The sequence below is a fragment of the Boleophthalmus pectinirostris genome, unplaced genomic scaffold (assembly GCF_026225935.1).
Source record: "Boleophthalmus pectinirostris isolate CB_2022bp ecotype Guang Dong unplaced genomic scaffold, ASM2622593v1 HiC_scaffold_17, whole genome shotgun sequence".
NCBI classification, from domain to species: Eukaryota; Metazoa; Chordata; class Actinopteri; order Gobiiformes; family Gobiidae; genus Boleophthalmus; species Boleophthalmus pectinirostris.
Window position 1 is genome coordinate 41,061 of NW_026571115.1, and position 23,940 is coordinate 65,000.

Genomic DNA, 23,940 nt, shown 5'->3' on the forward strand with positions numbered 1-23,940 from the left:
AGTTTGAGCTGAAGTGGATTTGTGTTATTATATGATGAAATAATTATTTACAATTTTCTATCAGTCATATACAGTGTGTTACTAATCCTGAAATGTTACTTTGTCCAGACTGCATGAAGAACAATACATCAATGTTAGAATATTCTCACTGATTCACTCATATTACCTGATAAAAACAAGTGCATGTGAAAGACCTACAAAGTGAACAAATATGCAAATAATAGCAAAAATAACAGGCATACATAAATAATAGAATGTCTGTTAGGCTAAGTGAAAATGATGCTACACTACAGATCAATCTGTTTCCTTCAAACACACAAATTATTATGCTATGTTATCTATTTTACTGTGCCATATTTAATCTTGATTTCAATCACAATCCCTATCTATGTCATTTTCCTTACTGTATTAGTGATTGTCTAGTAAATTAATTAATTCAATTAATTATGAATTATAACCCCAAAGGCAAGAAGAACCACGGGACAGAATTTAAATATATAACAAAAATAATTAAAAGAAAGAAAGAAAGAAAGAAAGAAAAAAAACTGAACCAAAACGGATGTGACGTAGCGGGCGGAAAAGCAGCGCTCACGTGGGGCGGTGGGTGTGTGTTGTTCATTCACTGCGACGTTTTATTTAAAGTTGTAAAATGGCGACGGTGCATCTGCGGATTGGAGATCTGGTCTGGTAAGATAATCCATGAATGCGCTCCAACACGTCTATAGAAACTGGGGCGAGTTTGCGCTGCTCTGGGCCATGTGATGGCGAGTTTGGGCCGGGGCTGTCCGCTGTAGCGTTGGTGATGTCTCCGCTGACGGTAAACCCAAACAAATCGTCAACGGAGCTGACAGAGGTGGAGTTAGCAGCTTCTTGGCTAAATGATCGGCAGCAGAACAGCATGACTTTTTCTACTTCATCACTTTGGGCAGGCAATTTCGTTTTAGTTTATTAATAGTAAATTTATAAACCCATCTTTATTAACACAACATTTGAACATCCGCGTGTAGCTTTTCTGTCCGTGTTAGTTAGCGCTTTATCTGAAATGGCTACCCTGACCCTCAAATAAAAGTGTTAACCTTAAATCGTCATGTTTTAGCAGCTGCACCTTTGTGCTCTTGTGTAAATATTAAATGTCTGTCAAAGAAAAAAAAATGCATCCAGTAGTGTGCGAGTTCTACATTTCCCTAAATGTTGAAAATGATGAGGGTAACCAAGCGTTCAGAGCTCTGCTAGCAGGCCACTTCCTGTTTTGTAAAGTTGAAATTTTAAATTGCTCTATAATTTTCAGATATTGCACCCATCAAACAGCGAATTATGGTAAAAAATGGTTTTAACTTGTTTTTATACTATTGTTTTAACTTGTGTTTTTAGGGGAAAGCTTGGTCGATATCCGCCATGGCCCGGAAAGGTACAGCTACTTGCAATCATACTTTTTGCACTGGGATGGAGCAAATTTTTCAAACTCTTAACTTTCTTTTCATTTTTGCTTTAAATATCAGATCGTAAGTCCTCCAAAGGATTTGAAAAAACCCCGGGGAAAGAAATGTCACTTTGTCAAGTTCTTTGGAACTGAAGACCAGTAAGTACAGTAAACCAAGCTGTAGAAGAGGCTAGAGATTGAGGGCTTTTCCATGTCTGATAGAGATTATTTAGAACCCAGAGCCACTTATCGTGATAAGCGTTGCCAATATTTTTGGGTCAATATGTATGGCTGATTTTGATTATTTTCCCCAAGTACTGTTATTTATTTACAACAAATTCACCCACAGCTTTTCTTTCTTTTTTTTTTTTTTTTTTTGCACAAACTTATAAGAGAGTTGTAGAGACAAGCTTTGTGCAGCTAGAGCTTCACACTTAAGTGTTAAAATAAAGTGTGTAAATTTTAGGCAGCAGGTCAGCCAAAACAAATTATCTGCCTCTGCTTGAGATTTAAGGCCAATAAAAAGTGTAAAATATTGTTTCGATATTTATTTCTAGAATGCCTACTGCATTTTTTAGTTTTTTAGTTTTTTACCTTTGGACGCTCATGCTCAGTCACTATCAGGGAACCAGGACCCACCTCATATACTTACAGACTGGTTAAGACTGGATAAATGTCTGTCCCAATGACACAATAATAATAAAAAATACAATTGTGAAGTTAACGGTCCTAATATTACATGTAATTGATCCTTGTGAATTTTACACCATGTTATAATTTTGTTATTTCATCAAAAACATGCCTGGAGTTGTGTATTTTTTCAGTTACACATACCAAAATAAAGATTTATGTCTGTCAACTGAACAGTTTTTTGAGTGAAGATGTTTTGCAGCTCATCTAAGCAGCTTCTTCAGTATTCAGAATTTAAACTTTTTTTGTTATGGATCCTCCCTTGACAATTGAGAGATTACACAGACATCATTCACACGTTTGAGTCTACAGCTCCAAAAGTCAAAATGCTCTATTGTTAGGAGATGCCTTTAACCTCTTATTCAGTGAAGATTGGCAGTTCCAGGGCTGACATTACCCAAATGATGCTTGTGAAGGTGTATAGATCTTAAAACACAGTGGAGCACTTCCTGTATTACCACTTGATGACATCACAAGGTGGAATGTTTTCTGTTTGAGAGAAGTACTAATCTGAATATGCAGAGTTTGTATGTTAAACGTGTGAATGACTTTGGGTATGTTTTTGATGAGGAAGCAACATTATTACAGAGATCCGAAAATAGCCTAATATGAGTAATTTATTTGATACAATATAATTTGCCTATTACCAGTTTATTGAGAATTATTTTTTACACAAGTGTGCATCATTTTTATCACACAATAATTTGTCACCATTCTAACCAGGCTTTTTAATCTCGTTACAATTTTAAATGTGCTCCATTTTGCTGAATGTACAAAACTATTGTCTTGTGTGTGCCCCTTTTTCTGCCTAGTGCATGGATAAAAGTGGAGCAGCTCAAGCCTTACCATCCTCACAAAGACGAGATGATCAAGATCAATAAAGGGAAGAGGTTTCAGCAGGCGGTGGATGCTGTGGAAGACTACTTAAAGAAGGCCAAAAGCAAGGACCAGGTCTCCTTTTGCTTCCTTTGTGCATTACAGGCTTTTGTAATTTTGCACTTGTTTTTTTAAAATTGTGAAGCACTAGGTCAGCTTTTGAACAGCTAGGTGTTTTTCCTCCTTCAATCCCATGGTAGGCAACCTTTTTTGGCTTTATATGATTTTTATAAAGGCCTGGGTGACTAGTGGTTGAGACATTATACAAAGATGTATTTAAATCTACAATATCAAATTGGTAAAGGAATATTGAATTACTTTCAGTTTGATTCTTGGATAGTGACGGGGTTTTAGAATGCTTGGGAGCACTAGGGATGCAACGATATGGTTTTCCCACGATTCGATGCGTATCTCGATACACGAGTCACTATATCGATCCAATTTTGATATATTTTAAACCAAATTTCATGTAATTATTTCTGCTAATGAGTATACTATAATAACACTGATGTTAATGAAACAATACAAACATTACATACAATACATTATAGTAGACTACTGTGAAGTTGTAGTTCATATGTGAAGTGTGCTAGTTCATTTGGTTAAATGAATTACAGCTCAGTTTTTATTTAATGAAAATAAGAACAGTGCTTTCTCAGCCCATTTTATATTTTTGGCGACACCAACTCAAAATCTGATTGGTTGAAGCAACAGTTTCATGGACATTTTGTGTTGGAGGGCCTGCAGAACGGATTGTGAAGGCCTCAGGCACACGTCTTTGACTTTGACTCTGCCTAGCAACAAGTGATGGCTGAAATGTGATCGGTCAAATGCTTTAATATGAAAATACATGTGTGGAAGCAGCACAAGCATCGGAAAAGCTCTGAAAGGAAGCGGACAGACCATTTGGAATTATTTAATAATAATAATAATATAACTAACATCAGTGTGCGATTCAGATATTTTTTTAAGCCAGCAGAGAAGGCCTTGCAGGCCCTGACGCCCGCCACTGGTAAATCCCTATGGAGCTATTTTCTTGCTGCATCTGAGGAGGACGCTGTGATAACAGTTTCCCTTCCAGACCAAAATAAATGACAACACAGTGCACATGGAGGGGCACGTGCATATCGAGACGTGTATCAAAGGAACAGTATTGAACAATTCAATATTATATCGAATATCATTGCATCCCTACTCGACACCTGAACTGATTAATGCTAGGCGAACAGTGTGTGTAGTATTCATTAGACAGCTAAAAATAAATATTGCACATCACAATCACAAACTAAGTTCTTTATGAAGGAGGACTTTAGGACTCTAGTTTTTACCTAGAGTTGGCAACACATCATACACCGTTTTAGCCAGATTTTACTTATTTAGTTGCAGGCCGTCACAGCTGATTTGGGTCTGTAGTTTGTAATAAGTGTGCATTGACAAAAGACCCACGTAGACTTCAGTCACTAAATTGTTTAGGCTATAGAGTTGTGTATTGTAATTTCTTAAGTGTGAGTCCTCAGTCTCTTGTCAGTGTTGTGTTGTTACAGTACACAATTCTAAATCTCACAACTGGGAAAAGTGTGTCCCCATTTTAAGGTGAAGATCCGCAGAGGCGTTGCAGCAAAAGGACCACTAAAAACTCAAATGTTGCTTGTTGTAGGTCATTCTGTAACACTTGACAGGTTGCCCTTTCCTACTTTAATCTGTAACCTTTGTCTTTTTAAAACATTTAAAGTGTAGCTGCAGGGATTACATGGTTCATAAATATGTTTTAATATAGAACTCCCATTTAAGGAAAATTGTTTTTGAACAGAACTCCGAAGGAAAAGCAGAGTCCAAAGGAAAAAAGAAACCTCTGAAAATCCTGGATGAGGATGATGAAGATCTTAGTGCACTGAAGGACCCCTCAGAAAAGGTATCGAACACAAGTCTGCCAAGGAATGACTTTTCTTTTTGGGTTTGAGTACATCACACATTCACATACAACTCTGCAGTAATGCCTAAGAGGAGAGTGCCAAAGTAATGGCTTTTATAATGGCTTTTGTAATGGCTAGCACTCAAGTGCATTTGGGCTTGATCTTGTCTCGGTCTTGTCACTGACTCGAGGTCTGACACTTGTCGAGTGCGACCATATTTCTAATATTTAATATTTCTAATCCAAAACTAATCTAAATTTATGCTGCAGTGTCCACACAGAGGATGCCTATAGCACACAGCAGGCCTACTGTGAGGTGGGCTCAAGTTTGCCTAATGAAATGCCAAATAAATTAGTTTGTCACGATGTGCATTTGGTCTAGTAAATGTGCAGAGGCTGCCAAATACCAGCGCAAAACCAGTGAGAAAACAGGTTTAAATATCCTATCCTTTCTTCGCTTTGAAGCGATTTTCTGTAAAGTGCCAGTGGAAGTTGGCTTAAAGAAAGGGTTCTGAAACTGGGGGTGAGGGTCCACAAAAGAGATATGTTTAAGGGCACTAGAGTTTAGGTGTAAATTAACATTAATCAGATAGAATGGAGCTAGATTTATAAAATATTGATATATATGTGCCAAAATAACAGTAAAATTCAAATAAATGTCAAAAATGACAAAGATGCTCTCGATGGGTCGTGGTCTTGGTCTTGTCTCCGTCACGGGACCTTGTGGTCTCGAACAGATCTTGATCTCGATCTGTGCAGTCTTGACTACAACTGTAGTGCATATACTGGTGAATTGCCATTATTTTAGATAGAGCCTGGTCTTATTAACCTGAAATAGATGCCCCAGTGCACCAAGTTTGCAAAAAAAAAAAAACAACACTCATCGTGTACCTTCTCTACTTTTTCACACCTGACCCATTTTCATGCCTGAACCCCCAAGCCGGGGTTTGATATAAAGCTTATTGGTTCAAGTTACAATTATTAAAATCTACTGCGCACACATAAAGATTGATTATAATGTGTTTAATGAAGCTCTGCACAAATCTGTTTAAGTTTTACAGAAACAAACTTAAAACAACATGGCTAATCTGCATAAACTATTAGTGCTGAAAAAGAGCTGGCTCCTTGTGATGCTGATACAGTCAGCTGCTGTCAGACTAAAGGACAGTACTCAGTGGATTATACCATATTTTTTGGACTATAAGTTGCACTTTTTTCATGGTTTGGATGGTCCTGTGACTTATACTCTGGTACGACTTGTATATTAAAATTTTCACACTACCAGCCGCCAGAGGGTGCTCTAGGCTTGTGTGTCAGTTTTTGCTCCTCCTATTACTCCTGTACCATGTGCATGTCTCCTGCAGAAAGAGCATCTGTCCGGTCTGTATCATATCAGTCGATCACAGCATTACTTCTGTACCACTGAAAATTTAAACAAACTTATAAAGGCAACCAAGAAGACAGAACACAAATGCCCCCCAAAAGAAAATCATATTTTCCAGATTACAAGCTGCAAGTAGCAAAATATGCAGCCAAAATCCAATTGACCAGAAGAAAGAAAATTTGGAGTGAGCGAGAAACTTGTGACAACTGGGAGTGTGCGCCATGCAACTTTCCTCGAAGTCACTGGATGGATCAACAAAGCCTGGACTTCACTGACAACTGAAACCATCCTGTCGAAATTCAGAAAGGCTGGAATAATTCTAACTGGAACTGATGCCGAGTTGGATGATAGCTATGCAGAAGAGGAAGCGGCACTCAGTTTATGCAGTTTACTCAGTTTAGGTCGCAGAGTTGCTCAGACACAGAGGATGAAGAATTTAATGGATTTAGTGATTTGGAGTGAGATGGAGAGTTTGGTAAACTTGTTCTGTTCTGTTGTTTATGCTATAGTTATCTGAAGAACTGTTCATATTTTATGTTAACAGCTTGTTGTTCCCTATTCTATTGTTCAATCAGTCAAACTTTATCTATAAAGTGCTTTTTAGACAAAAATGTAACACAAAGTGCTTTAAAGAAATTAAAACAATGCCGCAATTCCATTCACCCACCCACCCAGCCCCCACACAACCAAACAACCCAAACAGACACACTCATGCACAGACGCACACATACCAATATGCTAAAATAGATAAAACTACACCTAGTAAAATGTGAGGCTGAATATAGGTGAACGAGTTGAGAAAGCACTGTTTCCACTGCACAAAGTGATCTGTACCAACCCCTTTTAGGGTACCGAGGCTGCTATCCTAACCACTGCGTGGATGCTCACTTACCCGATAAAAGCGATAAGCTGAAGAGTCTCCAGTCCGGGCCAGTGTGTCAAAGCTAAAGTGTTATGTGTGTGGTAAAAGTGTCATTCCCAAATATGGTGCATACATCCAATATTTAGTGCATGTGTGTAAAGATGCAACCAAATGACCGCATAAAGTTCACCATAATCCTCCATCTCCGTCCAGGTAACTGCGTAGTAAAAGAGTAGTTGATTTTCAGAACAAGAGCATGTGCTCTTCGGATGTAGGGTGGACCCTCCTAACTCTTCCACGCCAAGGCAGCCCCAAGCGAATCATGCCATTGGACTGGTACGGGACAGAACAGCACGGAACCTGAGTGTTCCCACTACATAGAGCGATCTGTACCGCCTCCTTTTAGGGGTCCAAAGCGGACTGTGGGAGGTATTACCTTCCAAAGAAGTCTGGAACGTTATGGATCTATTAAAATAACGTTGGCACCTGGAACCGGCTCGCAAGGGGTGGTGCTAATCATGCCCCCGCAAAGTCATTGGATCACCCGTAGTCTTCACTCAAATGAAGCTTGTGATGCTAACAGTTATAGGAGCGAATTTGGAGCCAGGCTCTATATTATGAATAGAGGAAAAAAAACACCAGAGCCCACATGAGAACTTCCCATTTGGAATGCCGCGGCTAGGGCGTTAGCTATGTCCATTATATATACTAGGGCTCGACCGATATTGATGTTTTTGATGTTTACATTTTAACAGCCGAAATATTTAGTGACTTTAAAATTCACTGTGAATCTTCAACTGATTATAAAATTTGTTTAGGCTACATTTACTGTTATTTTGGCTTCAGGATAGATTAGGATAGATAAGATTTAGGCTTTAGGATAGCTGATATGTCTCCAAGTGTTAAGGTTAATGTATATTGTGCACTGTCCCTCTCTCATGAATAAATAAAATAATAAATAGTCAGTGTTCAACGGCTCGTTGTGCAGGACTATGTCATGACATAACCTGTGTTAGGTGTCAGTTGAATCTCTGATCCATGTTCTTTTATGCATTTTTTTTTAACCCAATTACAAGCTGATTAATTGTCCTCAACTGGGGATGCTCCAAATTATATTTAATAACTAATAATATATGTTTTTTTCAGCCACTGTCCTGATTAGTTTAACAGATTTGCCATTGGTTTACATTATGGTTGCACCAATACCGATACTGGTATTGAATATCAGTGCAGGTATTGTATATTTTGCTGGATTGGGATTCAGTTCTATAATAACGGTTACTTGGTTGGGCCTTTAATTGGATGTATTAAGACTATAGGCTGATATTGGCCTAAACTGTCTCATAATGTTTGAATTTGTAGTCATATGAAGTTCTTCAGTGGTCATTTGACAGAGAAATTACAGTTGCATAACACAATTGTCTAGTGTAAGAAGTTAGCTGTGTTTTGAGGAAATAAGTAATTTTCCATCCCTTCAGTGGTATTGGGTAGTAACGGGTATCTGCAGAAGGCCAAAGTACTGATATCGGTATCAGAGCTGAAAGTTTCATTGGTGCATTCCAAGTTTATATTAATATCATACATTTTAAGGCAAGGCCCATTCACTGGTAGTAAAGTTCACAAGATTCAAATAAATAAATATGGTAATTATGCCCTGGAGAAGAGACAAATGTATGAATGTTTTGGAATGTATTATTATGTTCCTAAGTTATCAGTGGTTGGCTGGCTCCGGCAAGGGCTTGGCCTGTCATAGAGGTGAAAATTTTTCTGTCTTCCCCTAAGGACTTAACAGACTCTGACCCCGAGCCGTCCGCTCTAGAGAGGCTGGGCAGTGCGTCGGACTCGGCATTCAAGTGGGACAGCAGTGTAGGTGACCTAGTCCCAGCCTGCCTTTGCTCTCTTCCTACTGCACTTAACCCTGTGGCTGGTGTCCACTCTGCAGCGCTCCCCCTCTTACATGTGTGTGTGCTCCTGTGCTCAGAGACTCTATGCTTTTGTTCTCACAGCTCCTCTGGGATATAGCAGCCTGGGGAATGGGGACCTTTCTCACTAAAACTAAGACTACTTTGTCTTCAAGGCAACTGTAGATCCTCCCAAGCTTGGTTTTCATTGAGCCATATGGTGGGATTTCGCTCAGGCGTTCTTGTTTCCACTGTGTTTGAAATGGGTACCACAACGAAATATGATCATGGTGCAGCACAAATGTATATTCTAAAATGTAGACTTTAAAAGCTCAGTAAATGTGAATTTATTCAAATCAAAAATGTGTACAATACAGTAACTAAAGTATGAGGAAAAGGTATTTAGGTAAGTTAGATCGAACTCACACCTGTGCGGTGCATACTCCTGCTGCACAAATTGGATGGCCGATCATATGGCTCAGTGGAAGTGTGCACACAAGTCTCGCCTTTTTCTTGCCCACTTTGTTTAAATTTGTGATTTTGTCCTTTGTGTCTCACTCTGGATTGTGTTGCAGCCAGTGAAAGATGATCCACATTTCCATCACTTCCTCCTCAGCCAGTCTGACAAGGTGCACTGCTCCTTTTTCCAAACCTCAACATGACAGTTAAATAGTTTTTGACCCTAATGTAATGTATTTTTGTGTACTCAGCCTGCATCATCAATGGAACCTATCAGTAAGAGACTGAAAATTGTAGAAGAGGTGAGTGTGTCTGATCTTGATCTCCACAGCCGTAGACATCTGAAAGATACAAACTCTGAAGCTTTACTTCAATCTAATTTTCTTTAAAAAATAAATTAAATGGAAAAAAACAGAACTAGTAATTATGGTTTTCAATTTAAATTCATGAACATAATCAAGACAGTCTTTTAATCAGTTCCATCTAAAACAAGAATAGTCTTAATTTATTCCAATTATGCTCAGAACAGGCTTATACTGGCAGAGGAATGACTGTAAACCTCATGATTTAAAATTACACTAGGGGCCTGATCTTGCCCCCAGTCTTGGCACTAGCGCTAGCATTAAGGAGGGGGCGTGTCCAGGTCGGGCTGCACTTTGCTTTTGGAGGATGGAGTGGACTTGCATATATGGTGATGGCATCTGAACCAATCTGTGACCGCTCTAGCATTTAAAAGCACTGCCAGTGTGGTTGATGTCTGCAATCTTTGCTTCATTACCAGGGAACAAAGAAGGAGTGTGAGGAAAAGTTATATATGGGTACAATAAAACCGCTCCAGAGCCCCATGATGCAATTACACACCAGTAGAGGCTCCAGGAATATAGAATTTTGGATGGGCCGTGACATGACTGAGTTTGTGTTACCAACACTCTGGGCTCACATGCGCGCCCCTGTAAGCCTGTGCGTGCACACGTCAACCTTTTTAGTTTCCTCTGTGTTCCTCATTTCATTTGCCTCCCATTACGCAGCAGGCCAGTGCCTATCTCATGCACTCCCCATCCCACAGCTGACTGTTGTTCCCTCCCTGGTCGCACCCGCTCCCGCCTGTCCTGGCAGTCCACTCCCGCGTCTCACCTGAGGTATGAGTTTTCACCTCTGCTACAGCTGACGGCTCAGATTCTCATCTCACGGGTGTCCACAACATTGGGTCGCCCACACAGGTGGTTGTCTCTGGTTGTCTCGCGGATTATGGAATACGTTTATTGTCATTTAAATGTTTCTGATTTGACCGCTTTGCACACAGACCTGGATTAAATCATTAACACACGGAGAGGGTAACTGCACGACCTGCATTTGCCCCGCACAAGTGACTAATGAACAGGATGCGTAGGTGTCTGTACATTGCATTGCTCATGCATTATATATCTCTCGAGCTGCTGTACAAATCCCTTCTGACCGCTGCTGCCAAGAGAGCAGCACATATGAGATGTGCATCTGTTCCGCTGTCACAGCCCAGAGCTGTGTGCGCGTGCTGATCTGTCAGTCCGGTGTCTGCTCCATGCAGCTATGTACGATTCTGATGGTAGTCTACCTATGACTAACTTTATAAACTAACTAAAGCGGCACTATGAGAATAATTTCGTCACAAAATTAAATGGAGCTGATGCCAGAAACACACTTTAGGAAATCACTGTAAACAGGCTTATGTGAATGAGCAGCTTTTGTACAGATATAGATCAAACCAAATTATAGAGCAATGCTGAGCCGATATAGGAAGCAGGCGAAGGGATGTGCTCTGCTGCAGGGGGTCATTGGGATGGTGCAGGAACATCCCGCACGTCGCATGAACATGTTAAGAATGTTAAGCATTTATCATCCTAATATATTTACAAATAAAACAAGCTTTTAGCATGTTACATATTGTTTTTCAGTGTTCTAGTTTGATATTTATTTTTACGATTCTGGCAATTAATTGAACGTGCCACACCACGTCCTCAGTCTGCTTCACTCCACCTGATATTCAGACGCGGCACACCTCTTCTTTAGAGCCCCAAGCCCCACACTTCCATCATTGCTAAGATTGGGGGCAAGATCAGGCCCAAAATGATCAATGATGACCTGAATCAACTGGCTCTTCCTATAAAATTCTCTAAAATTTAAATGATTGCACGACCCTATCCCTTCACTATTGCTATTGGGTAAACAAGTTTGAAGCAAATACAATTTTATTCAGAAATTGGTAGGTTTCACAAAGACAAAACATAACTCTGTATGTTAATGTGTGTTTCACAGGATTCAGGATCGACCTCCATTCAGGCCGCTGACAGCACAGCCATCAATGGCAGCATCACACCCACAGACAAAAGGTACCACACACACATTGCTGCCATTGACAGCACAGCCATCAATGGCAGCATCACACCCACAGACAAAAGGTACCACACACACATTGCTGATCTCTCTCACGCACAATTCACTTTTGTAAAAGTAATAACAAAATGTATTTTACCGGGAGATCAAACATTGGTATCACGGATTGATATGATCCAGTAGCGATACTGAAGAATCTTTTATTGATATATCTCCCAACACACAGCACGCACTTCAATACAATTTCAATTATTGGGTATATTAATGGGATAAAGGGGTGGAAATGCTGTTAATATAATTTATTGCTTTTGAGAATTTGGAACATAATATATATATATTTTTTTGAGGATTTGGAATTGATACAGAATTGTTTAGAAGTAGAATCGGTACTGATCTCATGTGTGCGCTTACACACGTGCACACACATGCACGTACACACACACACATACACATGTGCACATGTACTGATTGCACCCACATACCCCCAGGATTTATTCCAGATTTTTACTTGTGTTCTTTTGTATTGTCCAGGATAGGCTTCCTTGGTCTGGGGCTGATGGGGAGTGGGATTGTCTCAAACCTTCTCAAAATGGGTCATGTGGTCACTGTTTGGAACCGTACAGCAGAAAAGGTACAGTCTGAAGCCAAAAATCTAAATGAATGTATCAACCATTTTTTGGATGTTATTTAAATGAATGCTTTTGCTTTTGTCTCTTTGTCTTTGCCAGTGTGACCTGTTCATTCAGGAGGGGGCCCGCTTAGGACGGACGCCTGCTGAGGTGGTCTCAATGTGTGATATCACCTTCTCTTGTGTCTCAGACCCCAAGGCAGCCCGGGATGTAAGTCCTTTTTTTTAGATTTAGGAACTAAACATTCGGGTTGAGTCGTATCCAAATTTCGATACCGTTAAACCTTCTTAGCAGTTTACCAGGGTATAAGGTATTATCTTGACTGATTAAGAATCATTTTATATCTTACGCCTATACCATTCAGGAACAGAATAGCAAGCATTATATTTGCCTAAAAATATCAACAAAACATGTACACCATTAACAACTTCTGTTAACATTTTAAAGTGTAAATGTAACAGTCAACGGATCATAATGAAATAACTTCAGATTGTATGAGGCGAGCTAAAGTGCACTTCCAGCTAAATTAAAACCTAGCCCTAGAGCATCTTATACTCTTATCAACAGTACTTACAGGCTGACACTGTATTTTTCAGACTATAATGTACAGTTATATTCCTTTTAATTTTCTCAGAAATCGACTAATCTGGTGTCCCTTATGTATTCTGGTTGTGCTTACTGACCTTGTATGCATTTTATGTGGTACATGTAGGGCTGTCGTGGTTAGGAAATTTCTCCTGTGGTATAGCAGCTCAACAGCGCGGTATGAGGTGATATCACATCCACCGCTATACAGTCTATGCGTATGAGCTGCAGACTTATAATCTCTGAAAAGTTTCACATGAACCATCTCAACGTTATATACACACAGAACAGACTCACCATCAGCCGCACATCCTCTGTCGCAGAAAGAACACCTATATTCCACTGAGTTGTGTCCTTTAGTCCAACAGAAGCTGACCGCATCAGTGCACAAGGAAAGAGCTGTTTTCATCAGCGTTTATAGTTCATGCAAATTAGCCATGTGATTTTAAGTTTTGTTTCTGCAAAACGTAAACAAAAGTTTGCAAAGCGGCATTAAACACATTATTACTCAATGTGTATTTGAGTCGTCCTCGTAGAAAATAAAAAAAACTAACTTAAATTAACAGAATTAGAAACATTGTAGACTGCTATTAGTTTTAATCGTGATAGCATTAAATTGAAAATACAACCACACATTCATTTGTGCTGAGTTATATTAGGTCCTTATGCGCTGCAGATTTTTTTTTATGACTAATGAAACTGTTACCAACTACCTTTGTTACTTTTTGACACTGCGGGATACCTTAATATTGTATTACCATCCAACTCTACTAAACATTGCAATTCCTGTAGGGTGTAAAGATACAGCAAGCTTGTGATTTGTTTCAATGTGTAAAATATGCTTTATGAAAAGTATTGCTATGCAACTGAATGCTGTAGTGTAATTATTCTTTCCTCCCTGTGCACCTTACAAGCAATATCAGACAAGTAGCATGCCATTTTAGGGCAATTATTATTATTATTTTTTTAAAATATATATAATGTTCAGTAGGTGTGGGATGAGACAGAATTTTCATGAGACGAGACAAGACACAAGACAAATTTTTAACCAATTTACAATAATCAGATCGATTTACAATTTTTGTCTCCTGATTTTTAATTGGTTTAATTTCTTTATATATTGTATTGTGAATATGTTTTATGTGTTCATAGTTATAAGAATGACAAAATTAAGTCATTTTCATCATATGCTTTGGATGCATTACAACCTTTTATGCTTTAAACACCCCTTCCCCACATGCATCACTACTGATTATTACAATATACTCAATATAGGCCTACAATATGTTAAGCCTAATTTTTAATCATTTGAATGATTGGAAAAAACGTATCTTCTCCTCCCCCCTTTATCCCACGGCAGTAGCTGAGTTGGTAAGAGCATTTGTCCAATGATCCGAAGGTTGGCAGTTCAAATCCCGGTTGAGTGGTCAGGTTGGCAGTGTGATTCTAGCTAGACACTTAACCTACCTCACCTGTATGAATGTGTATATGAATGGGTGAGTGGTTTCTTGTTGTAAAGTGCTTTGACCACCTTGAAGGTGGAAAAGCGCTATATAAAAATGTGACCATGACCACTTACTGCTGCCGCTCTACATAGATGCACACGGTGCAGAGGGACAGATGGAGGAGGAGTGCTTCTCCCTCTTCTTTCTCACCTTAAACCAAGTTATGGAAGAAGAAGGCTTTGTATATCTTTTTCACACAATGTCAACAAACAACATCCATGGGTGAATTAGACACATGTATATTATAACTTTAGCAGATTATTTTTCTCAATATTGGTCCTATGACTATATAAAAAAAAAAAAATTGGAACAGAGTTTTAAGTGTTCTGTCTTGAATATGTGAGCTACACGGATCTCTGCCAATAGATTGTCTCATGTGTGCAGTCTTGTGGCAATGTGATCTCATGAGATCTTGTGGCATGAGATCTTGTCCCATCCCTAATGTTCAGACAATTTAATTTAAACACTACAGTGGTGTATCTCTTCTCCTGATACTCTAGCAGAATTGCAAGGACATGCTTCAGGCCACACTCAGGTTTAAGACAAGGTGCAGTGGCTCTGTCAAAGCTGTGGGAAAAGTAACCATCTTAATCCGCTGTTCTTGACAGTTCCTTTTGTTTTGTGCTTCTTTTTCAGTTGGTGCTGGGTCCCAGTGGAGTGCTTCAGGGGATCAGACCAGGGAAGTGCTATGTGGAGATGTCCACCGTGGACCCTGAAACCATCACAGAGCTCTCCCAGGTACACAACTGCCCATAAAATGTTATACACATGTTGAACACAAAATATGCCTAAATATGCAGGGTTTGCATGTTAAACATGTGTGGATGAAACAATACAGTACATATAATATATTTTTGATGAGGAACAGCATTATAATGTAAATCCGGAAATGGTGCATTTGGACCCTTTAGCTGTTCCCATTGTTCTCCTTTTTAACCTTTGTTCCAAAAAATGATTATCAGTGGATATTGTTTCTATATTTTTTAGGGTTTAGAATTTGGTTAGTATTCCTAGTAGTCCTAAAACCTACTTTCTCTTTCACAATGGTTTGTACATGTACATGTGGCTGTGTACAGGTGATAACGTCACGAGGAGGCCGCTTCCTAGAGGCCCCTGTGGCAGGAAGTCAGCAGCTCTCCAACGACGGCATGTTGGTGATTGTGGCAGCAGGGGACCGCACAGTGTATGAGGACTGCAGCAGCTGCTTTATGGCCATGGGCAAGACCTCCTTCTTTCTGGGTGTGTGCATTCTACATTTAGGATTGAATTGATCAATTCCGACTATTGAGCACATAAAAAAAAAAAAATCACTGATAAAGTTAGGATTCTGTCAAGAATTGTGTTGTGATTAATAGAGATGAAAATATTAGTCCTTTTCAGTCTTGATATTAACACTGGATTCAGTGGCATCTGTGCTCTCTGTATGGGGAATATGCTAGGGATTGTTCAGTTTCTGTAGTTGTTTGACAGCTTTGTATAAAATGTTTAGACTTTGCAAATGGTCTGTGAATGCAAATTAGACTGGCCAGCTCAATCCTTTTGTTTGGGCACTACACCAATTGGTACCACAATATCAGTTGACTGTGAAGGTGAATTTGCTTCCCAAGCATCCATGAAGCCAAAGCAGCAGCGTTGAGCACATTGAGAGCTGACTCATGCACACTAGGGCATAGTCTGTCTGGCATAGTCATAGTGTCTGATAACTTCTGTCGTGCTGTCTTCAGGAGAAGCAGGAAACGCTGCCCGTATGATGCTCATTCTCAACATGGTGCAGGGGAGCTTTATGGCCACCATCGCAGAAGGACTGACCCTGGCCCAGGCCACAGGACAGTCCCAGCAAACCTTCCTGGACATACTCTGTCAAGGCCAGATGGCCAGCACATTCGTGGACCAGAAATGTCAAAGTGAGATGGATCATTCAGTGTGCCTGCCCATGCCTTTCTGTTTTTCCATTTAAACTGATCATTATCTTTGGTTTCCAGATATTTTACAGGGTAATTTTAAACCAGACTACTATTTGAAGCATATTCAGAAGGACCTGAGATTAGCCATCTCTATGGGTGACAATGCCAACCACCCAACACCGATGGCAGCAGCAGCAAATGAGGTATGCTGTTGCACATTACATGCCTATTAAGTTATTTATGGTTGGTCTTCAGGGTGCAGTTTCTTTTGTCAGCAGGGGGGATTATCCAAAATGTATTACTTTGAGCTTTCTACCATGTTATGACATTGTCCCCTCATCAAAAACATGCAGGAAGAGATTTTCGATGGCATTCATGCATGTTCCAGTAATTTAATTAATCATTGCATGTATACAGCACCTTTCAAGATTCACAGTGCATTATTCATTCACTCTACACTCTGTCATACAAGGCAAGTGTCTCACTTAAGGACACAACAGTGGCTGTTGCCACTGGCATCCCACTGTGGCACCTGATAGTCCTGGTGGTCTCCTATCCAAGAACTACCCATGCCTGGCCTTGCTGAGCCTCTGGGATCTGACAAGGTCAGGTTTGACAAGCCGGTATGGCCACAAATTAAGCAGTCTTTCGCATTCATACCCTACTTACAGTTAACTATAGGCTTCTGTCCAATGCTCAGCCCCCAAACCTACGTCACCCATGCTCCCACATGGCAATTCTCCATAAATATACGATAACATGATAAGAACAACTTGATGCAGTACTTTCATTTGCAGGATGTTGTGATAGCTCTTTGAAGGGGCAGTGATGTGGGGAACAAAAGGAGGGGGACTCAGAGTATAAAAAAGAGAGGGAAACTTATTAAACATGTTAATACATTGTTTTTGGTGAATATACCATTTCCAAAACAATAAAAGGTAACATGATCTAAATATGTTATGTGTTAGCAGTTAATACCCCATAGAAAATGCCCCCTCTTTAAGTTAAATGCTTTTAAAATGGTCTTTGTCTGTGGCTCTATGCTGTCTTCTATTTGTTTTTAAATCTGAATTAATTGTTGGACCTTTCTAATTCAAGCATGTCTTCTCAATACTTGTGAGGGTATTTACAGAGCAGCTTTATGTGTACACAGGTTTACAAGAGGGCTAAGGCACTAGACCAATCAGACAACGATATCTCTGCGGTCTACAGAGCCTACATCCACTGAAGAGCCAGGAGATGTCCTCACCTTCACTCTCCCTCCATCTTAACTGCTTCCTTTTTAAATTGTCTCTTCTCTGCACCCCCGCCCGCACAGATCTCACTGTGTTAGGGGCCATCTGGAGCATTGTGCTGGCTGTACTTGATTTTTTTTTTTTTTAATATACTGTGATTGTCCGTGACTGGCTGGTTGGTTCAGGACGGATAGATGAGGCTCTTGTGCCACATACACAGACTGTACTGATATTTAGGAAGGTATTTTACTGGTCATTTTTCATGTAATGGCTTTATTTAACAGTGTTCTTTTATGTTGAGAAAAATAACCAAGAACATGCCACTGCATTGCCTTAATATGCCCTTTTCACGCTGCCTCCTTCTCTGCTCTGTTTTTTCTCAAAAGTGAGGATCTGCTCCTCCCGCTTCATTTTCCGAGGATTTAGCAGTTGCGTTAAATAAATCATTATTTAAATACAGACAGCTAGTTAAAGATGGATAATCAAAGAAAGCATGTTAAGACCTTTACTGTGATGTAAATACTTCACTGGAGTACAGTTCTGTGTTCATAAAAGTAGGCATTTGTGTCTCCAAATTACCGTAATACAATCCTAATAAATCTCAAATTAGAACATGCTTTTTTTTTTTTTTTTATAAAAATAGATCTAAGGACAAGTCGTTTAGTTTTGCATGCAGGATAATCCAAATTGTAGCACTATTTTAACATCTATAATTAAACCTGTTATTCAAAATCAACTTGTCAGTGTTTTTAACCTTGTTAAAGTTGTTCCCCCTTCCAATTTACAGTCACCTTTACAACTCTCCAACTTGTATTGGGAAAATGTAATTTAAGATCAATATTGAGATTTAAAATGTCAAAATTTTATCAAAATGATCCACAGCTGTCATTTATTTAGCATTAATTTAACTATATAGCACACACAGGTGCAAAATATCTTCTTTAATTTTAATTCAATTAGCATTAGCTTCACAAATGCTTACTTCTATAAGTGCAGTTTCTTCGAGTGATATATTTACCGTACATCATAGTAAAGGCCTTGACATTCTGTGATTATCCATCTGTAACGTCTCGTGCAACGCTTGCTAAATCCGCAAGGAGAATAAATGGAGCGGGAAGAGTGGATCTGCACTTCTGAGAAAACTAGAACTAACCAGGCAGCAGCATGAAAAGGTTCTATAAGTATTTATTTGTTTTTTTCCTCTGCCCTTTTAGTCAGCTTTGGTCAAAGTTTGCTTCATGTGCTTTTAAGTTTGAAATTAAGGAGATTTAGTTGAACAAAGAAACTATTGTGAGGCCTTAAATGCAAAGATATTTTTTCCCATTGTTTTTAGAACATTTTATCATCCATCATTAATTAAACTATGTTTGGAAAGAAAATCTTTTGCAAAAAACATTTCATAACATCTGTCTTTTTTACAAGCACGTTACACACTTTGAATCAAATTAACTGATGACTTATTTCAAACCCCAGTCATAAAGGAGTGAAGAGGTGTTTTTAAGCCTATTGTAAATAAGCACACTTGGTAGGATTTATTTTATATTAACAATGATACACGTGCTACTTTGACCTAAGTCCATTGTGTCTTAATATTGTAGACTTCTAATTGACTGGCTTTGTAATCAGGATTCTTTTCGATAATCTAAACTGTTTTAACAGGAGGGTTTCAACTTTGGTTTGGGGGCTATTTATGATTTTGTGTACTTGTGGAAATATAAACCATTTGTGCTGTTTAATAAATCCTCATAATTACTGTTGTGATAGTTTTATAATTAATTTTTTGATGATCCATTTTTGAACTTTTTTTTCATAATATGGTGTGGAATGCGATGGGCATATGCATTTTTAGTGGACTGAATTGCTGCAGCTATTTGCTATTGCTGGGGGACAATATTTTGCAAGTAACAGGCGAAATTCAGGAACCCAAACAGGTTATAGACATTCTACATTATCCATAAAACTGGACATCTATGTCATATTCATTTCTTGAAAATATATCTATTATATCTAATTTATTTTGTGTTTTTTATCGCCGTAGACTAAATCAGGATTACCGTTCTAACTTCTGCTTTTCGACGGTTCAACAAAACGGAAATGACTTTCCATATATAGCCGTGGGCGGGACGGTTTAATAGTAAGCGTGTGACCAAGCGAATGGTGCATTTTGGGACCAAAGAAAACAAAAACATCTCTCTCGAACGTCATGGTTGCATTGCATATAAATGTGTTAGATTTAAACAGTTCTACTCTGTTGAAGGTGTGTTTTATTTGTACATCAAGAAATGTGAGCTTTTCTTGTTGTCTATTGCAGAAATAATCTATTTCTCTGTGCTACTGGACTGTGTGGTTGACGTATCTTACATTTCCAACAGCCTCCGAACGCACCATCGCTTTTTTCTTCCAGCTAGCCATTATAATCCTGGATCATTTCTGCAGCTCTGCTCTTATTTCTTAGTGCTTCTCTTGGAAAATCAAAGGCTACAATGTTGAACCCTCAGAGGTCTCTGTCCGAGCTGCCCAAAATGTCCTCCGCCAGCCAGGTGGAGAGAGCCGTGCTGGTAAGAGCCGTGTTTACGAGTGCTGCTGCGGTGGGTATGTGCTAACCTCACTGGGTTCAAACGTCATGTTTATGGGGTACATGTATTGTTGGGTTTCAGATGATCACTATAGAAGATAAAATTATTACTCAACTGCACATTTTTGTTGCAATATAGCATATGGGCTTGGGTTTAGTCAGTAACAGAAATGATCAGGTTTTATATTTGGAAATTTACCTTTCCAATATCGTACAATGTAATCAGTAAGAAAACTGGCTCTTATCCCCCATCTAGAAGTATGACATTCCCATTTCCCAAATCCCATTTTAGAATCTGAAAACCACCAATTTACGCGTACTCGGAGCACTGGACCCTCGGACTTCCGCCGCTGTCTGTCTGCGGGCCAGGAGCATCACACCCCGGTGTGCTCGCGCAGGTGCTGTCTCTGGTCCGGCCCGTCGTAGGCCTCAGACTAGTAGGCTTGATTTGCATAACACAGCTGCGCCAGTACATCGTAAGAAGTAACGTTAGTTAATTGTGAATTATCTCAAGCTACTATGTCCAAGTAGACCCTTTTACCTCAATCATGTACACTTTTTGGATGTATGTTATAACGTTGTTTTCTCATCAAAAACATACATGGGGTTGTTTCATTCACCCATGTTTAACAAGTGATCCCTGCATGTTTGGGTTCTTCTCAGACTGTAAACATTCCATCTTGTGATGTCATATGCTAATACAAGTGCTTCACTGTGTTTTTAAACTCCATACACCTTCACTAGAATCATTTGCACGATTTCCGCCCTGGAATTGCTGGTCTCTACCGAACACAAGATAAAAGGTAAAAACTATCACTTTGTGACATCACAAGGTGGACCAGAACATTTTGAGCTTTGGAGATGTAAACAGATTAATAATGCAGGATAACTCAAACATGTGTGAATGAAACAAAACACAACTTAGAGGATGTGTTTCATGAGGTGACATTATAACATGACCTAAAGCTCATAAGAATTGTTTTTGTACAATATGGGACCTTTTAAAGGTGCAGTGCCCTATTGAACGCTATGGCATAAATGCAAAATACTTATCAAAGCTAAAGGTCAGATCTGTGGAGAGGTTACCCACTCATAATATGAATGCATTTGCTAAAACAGCTAATTGAATAATAGATATTATACTAGTAGATCTATCAGTAATTGTAATTCTTCATTCATCCAGGACTGGTCCATGATATAAAATGTTTTAGAGATCATCTGGACAATGTTTTTGAAATCGAGACTTTCCATTTCGATCCTAAAGTCTTTTTATGTTTTTATTGGAGGTCAGTTAAATACAACATCATCAGCTATCAGCTAATCTTCCTGGAGACCTATGTTGCATGTTTTTTGGGTTGATTGAAGTCATTTTGAAGGCAATGGGTTGAGAAGCAAGAATTTATACAATCCATAAATTATCAAGGCAGTCCCTGAGCTAGATAAGCCCCGCCCTAAGAGGAGTGTAGCTTCACACTCTTTCTGTTACTTCAGACTGTATTTCTACAGTTCACTACAACATAGCCACACACCCTCCCATTTCCTTTACATTACACATTACATATACCGTATTTCCCACACTATAGGGCGCACTTTAAATTAAAAGCTTTTTATCAAAAAACGACTGCGCGCCTTATAACCCAGAGTGCCTTATATATGAATTTATTGGGGTGTCATAGTATGACTTTAGTAAAGTACAAAGCCGCACCACTTGCTGCATTACGGCTCCCGTAGTCAGGAGCATCGCGGAGTAATACATACTGTGACTCCTTTCAATATCAAAATGCATCTCACATGCCCAAACGCTCACAATGCCCACTTTAAACTCAAGGTTATTATAATGTGAAAGTGCGAGCTGCGTGAGAGTAGTGGATTAGAGAAGGCGAACACACATTCACCAAGACAGGGAGACAGAGAGACAGTGCCAAGCCACTTACTCCACGATCTGCCAATGGATCGTGGACGCCTGGGCTAAGGATCAGTATCAACTGTGGTCCGAGCTTTCACCAAGACTGGAATCATCACTGCACTGCCAGGGAACAGTAACCACACTAACTCGGATAATTACGAAAGGGATGCGGGCGTGCTGGGCGCTGTAATTGCCCAACTGTTTAATTAGGACACTGAAGATGAAGAATTTGAGGGATTTGTGGATGAGGAATGAACTGAAAAAGTGAGTGTAATGTGTTATTTTTAGTTATAACTGAACAATTCTGAGTTATTGTGAATGCGCTAACAATTTAGTCTCAGTATTTTTTTTACACGTTACAATTGAACAAAGTTGAGAGTTATTGTGAACGTGTTAAATAAAGTTTGACTGACTTATCTAACTGTTGTGTTTCGTTTAATGCGCCTCAAAAGGTTTGAAAATAGACCATTCAATGACAGTGCGCCTTATAATCCAGAGTAGAGCCCGACCGATATATCGACTGGCCGATATGCTTGCTGATATGGGCCGATATTTCACGTGGGCATGTTATACCTCCTTATAAAGCTTAGACTCTCTACATTCTGTTCATTTAATCCAATTTACAGACAGATAAATGTCCTAATATGTGGCTCCGCATCAGTATTTATCTCCGGAGTCATTTGTCTGTGTCTGTGTCTGTACTGTCCCTGAACACACCCCCAGAGTCACGTCACTTCACTCACGTGTGTTTGTTTACACCCGCAGCAAGATCATATTCTGTTTACGGCAATCGGTTTGAGTCTGGATTAAAAGGATTTTTATTAGTGCAGAATTGTGATGTGAGGAGGAGCCTGTGTGAGCGGTGAGTGTTGGAAATGTGTCTGTTTTGAAGCTAGTTTTGGCTATTTGTTATTAGCGATTAGCTGCTGTAGCTCCCGCACATAAACAGGCTGTTTTCTATTGGCCTATTGTAAAGTGACTATATTGGCCGTATATTTGCTACTGGACCTGCATTGATATGTAAATGAGCTGTGAATAGACGTGTGAATGATCCACATTTATTCATATAATGAATTACCGCGGCGCGCACGTTTTTACGGCTAAAGGCTAATAGCAGTAGTTTATTTACTAGCTAGGAGTTATGGCTCGGTCGCGATCGAAGCGGCTCTTAGAGCCGGCTCTTTGAAGCGAACAACGGGAGCCTTCTTCTTATTGGGAGCCGTGTTTTCTCTTTTTCTCACTTTTTCTCTTCAAGCCGCTTGTAGACCCGTAGTTTGGCAGCAGCAGCAGCTGAAAACGAAACTTTCAGAAATCTGCGTGTGCATAGGATTAAAAAAAAAAAAGTGCATATTTGGCTGCAGTTCAGCATAAAATGAATAAACCTGGACTAATCTTGGTCTCGAGTGAGGGAGAGACTGAGTCCCGACACTCAGTCCTGGTTCAGTTCTGGTTTAGTCCTGTTTTACACATGGTTTAAATCTGTTTTAGTCCTGGTTTAGTCCGTTTTCAGTCCTGGTTCAGTTTTGGTTTAGTCCTGCTTGCAGCAAAACAATCTCAAGAGTCGCTTGGGAGCCGAAAGAGCCAGCTGCTTTAGTGAGCCGAGCCAAAAGAGCCGGTTCTCAAAAAAAAAAAACTGGAATACCCATCACTAGTAGCTAGAATGTGATGCAAAAATGCCATTAGGCCAATCTACTGTCTGTAAATATGATGTAAAGACTCAGAATAAC

The 23,940-nt window shown here is 39.4% G+C and overlaps 2 protein-coding genes across 6 annotated transcripts in view; both read left to right on the plus strand.

Moving 5' to 3' along the window:
- Positions 1–563: 563 nt before the first annotated feature.
- Positions 564–19,489, plus strand: glyr1 (glyoxylate reductase 1 homolog (Arabidopsis)). 3 transcript variants are annotated; one of them, XM_055152386.1, is made up of 16 exons: positions 564–687; positions 1,372–1,408; positions 1,500–1,579; positions 2,923–3,061; positions 4,797–4,898; positions 8,927–9,010; positions 9,621–9,674; positions 9,756–9,806; positions 11,797–11,870; positions 12,406–12,505; positions 12,603–12,713; positions 15,230–15,331; positions 15,670–15,832; positions 16,318–16,497; positions 16,576–16,700; positions 17,651–19,489. In XM_055152386.1, the coding sequence occupies exons 1-16, from the start codon at positions 650–652 to the stop codon at positions 17,723–17,725; spliced, it is 1,515 nt and encodes a 504-aa protein (XP_055008361.1). In that variant the 5' UTR covers positions 564–649; the 3' UTR covers positions 17,726–19,489. The 3 variants fall into 3 exon arrangements, with proteins under 3 accessions (XP_055008361.1, XP_055008362.1, XP_055008363.1); XM_055152387.1 differs by lacking the exon at positions 8,927–9,010; XM_055152388.1 differs by lacking the exons at positions 8,927–9,010; positions 9,621–9,674; positions 9,756–9,806.
- Positions 19,490–20,105: 616 nt separating this feature from the next.
- The window catches only part of rogdi (rogdi atypical leucine zipper), a 27,637-nt gene continuing 23,802 nt past the window's right edge, over positions 20,106–23,940 (plus strand). The window contains exon 1 of one of the 3 annotated variants that reach the window (XR_008632033.1): positions 20,106–20,320. Coding sequence is in view for 2 of the 3 variants with exons in the window: in XM_055152530.1 (XP_055008505.1) it covers positions 20,216–20,320 (105 nt within the window). In the remaining variant the exon portion in view is untranslated. The remainder of the gene's footprint in view (positions 20,321–23,940) is intronic. The other 2 variants (XM_055152530.1, XM_020925902.2) reach the window with 2 other exon arrangements.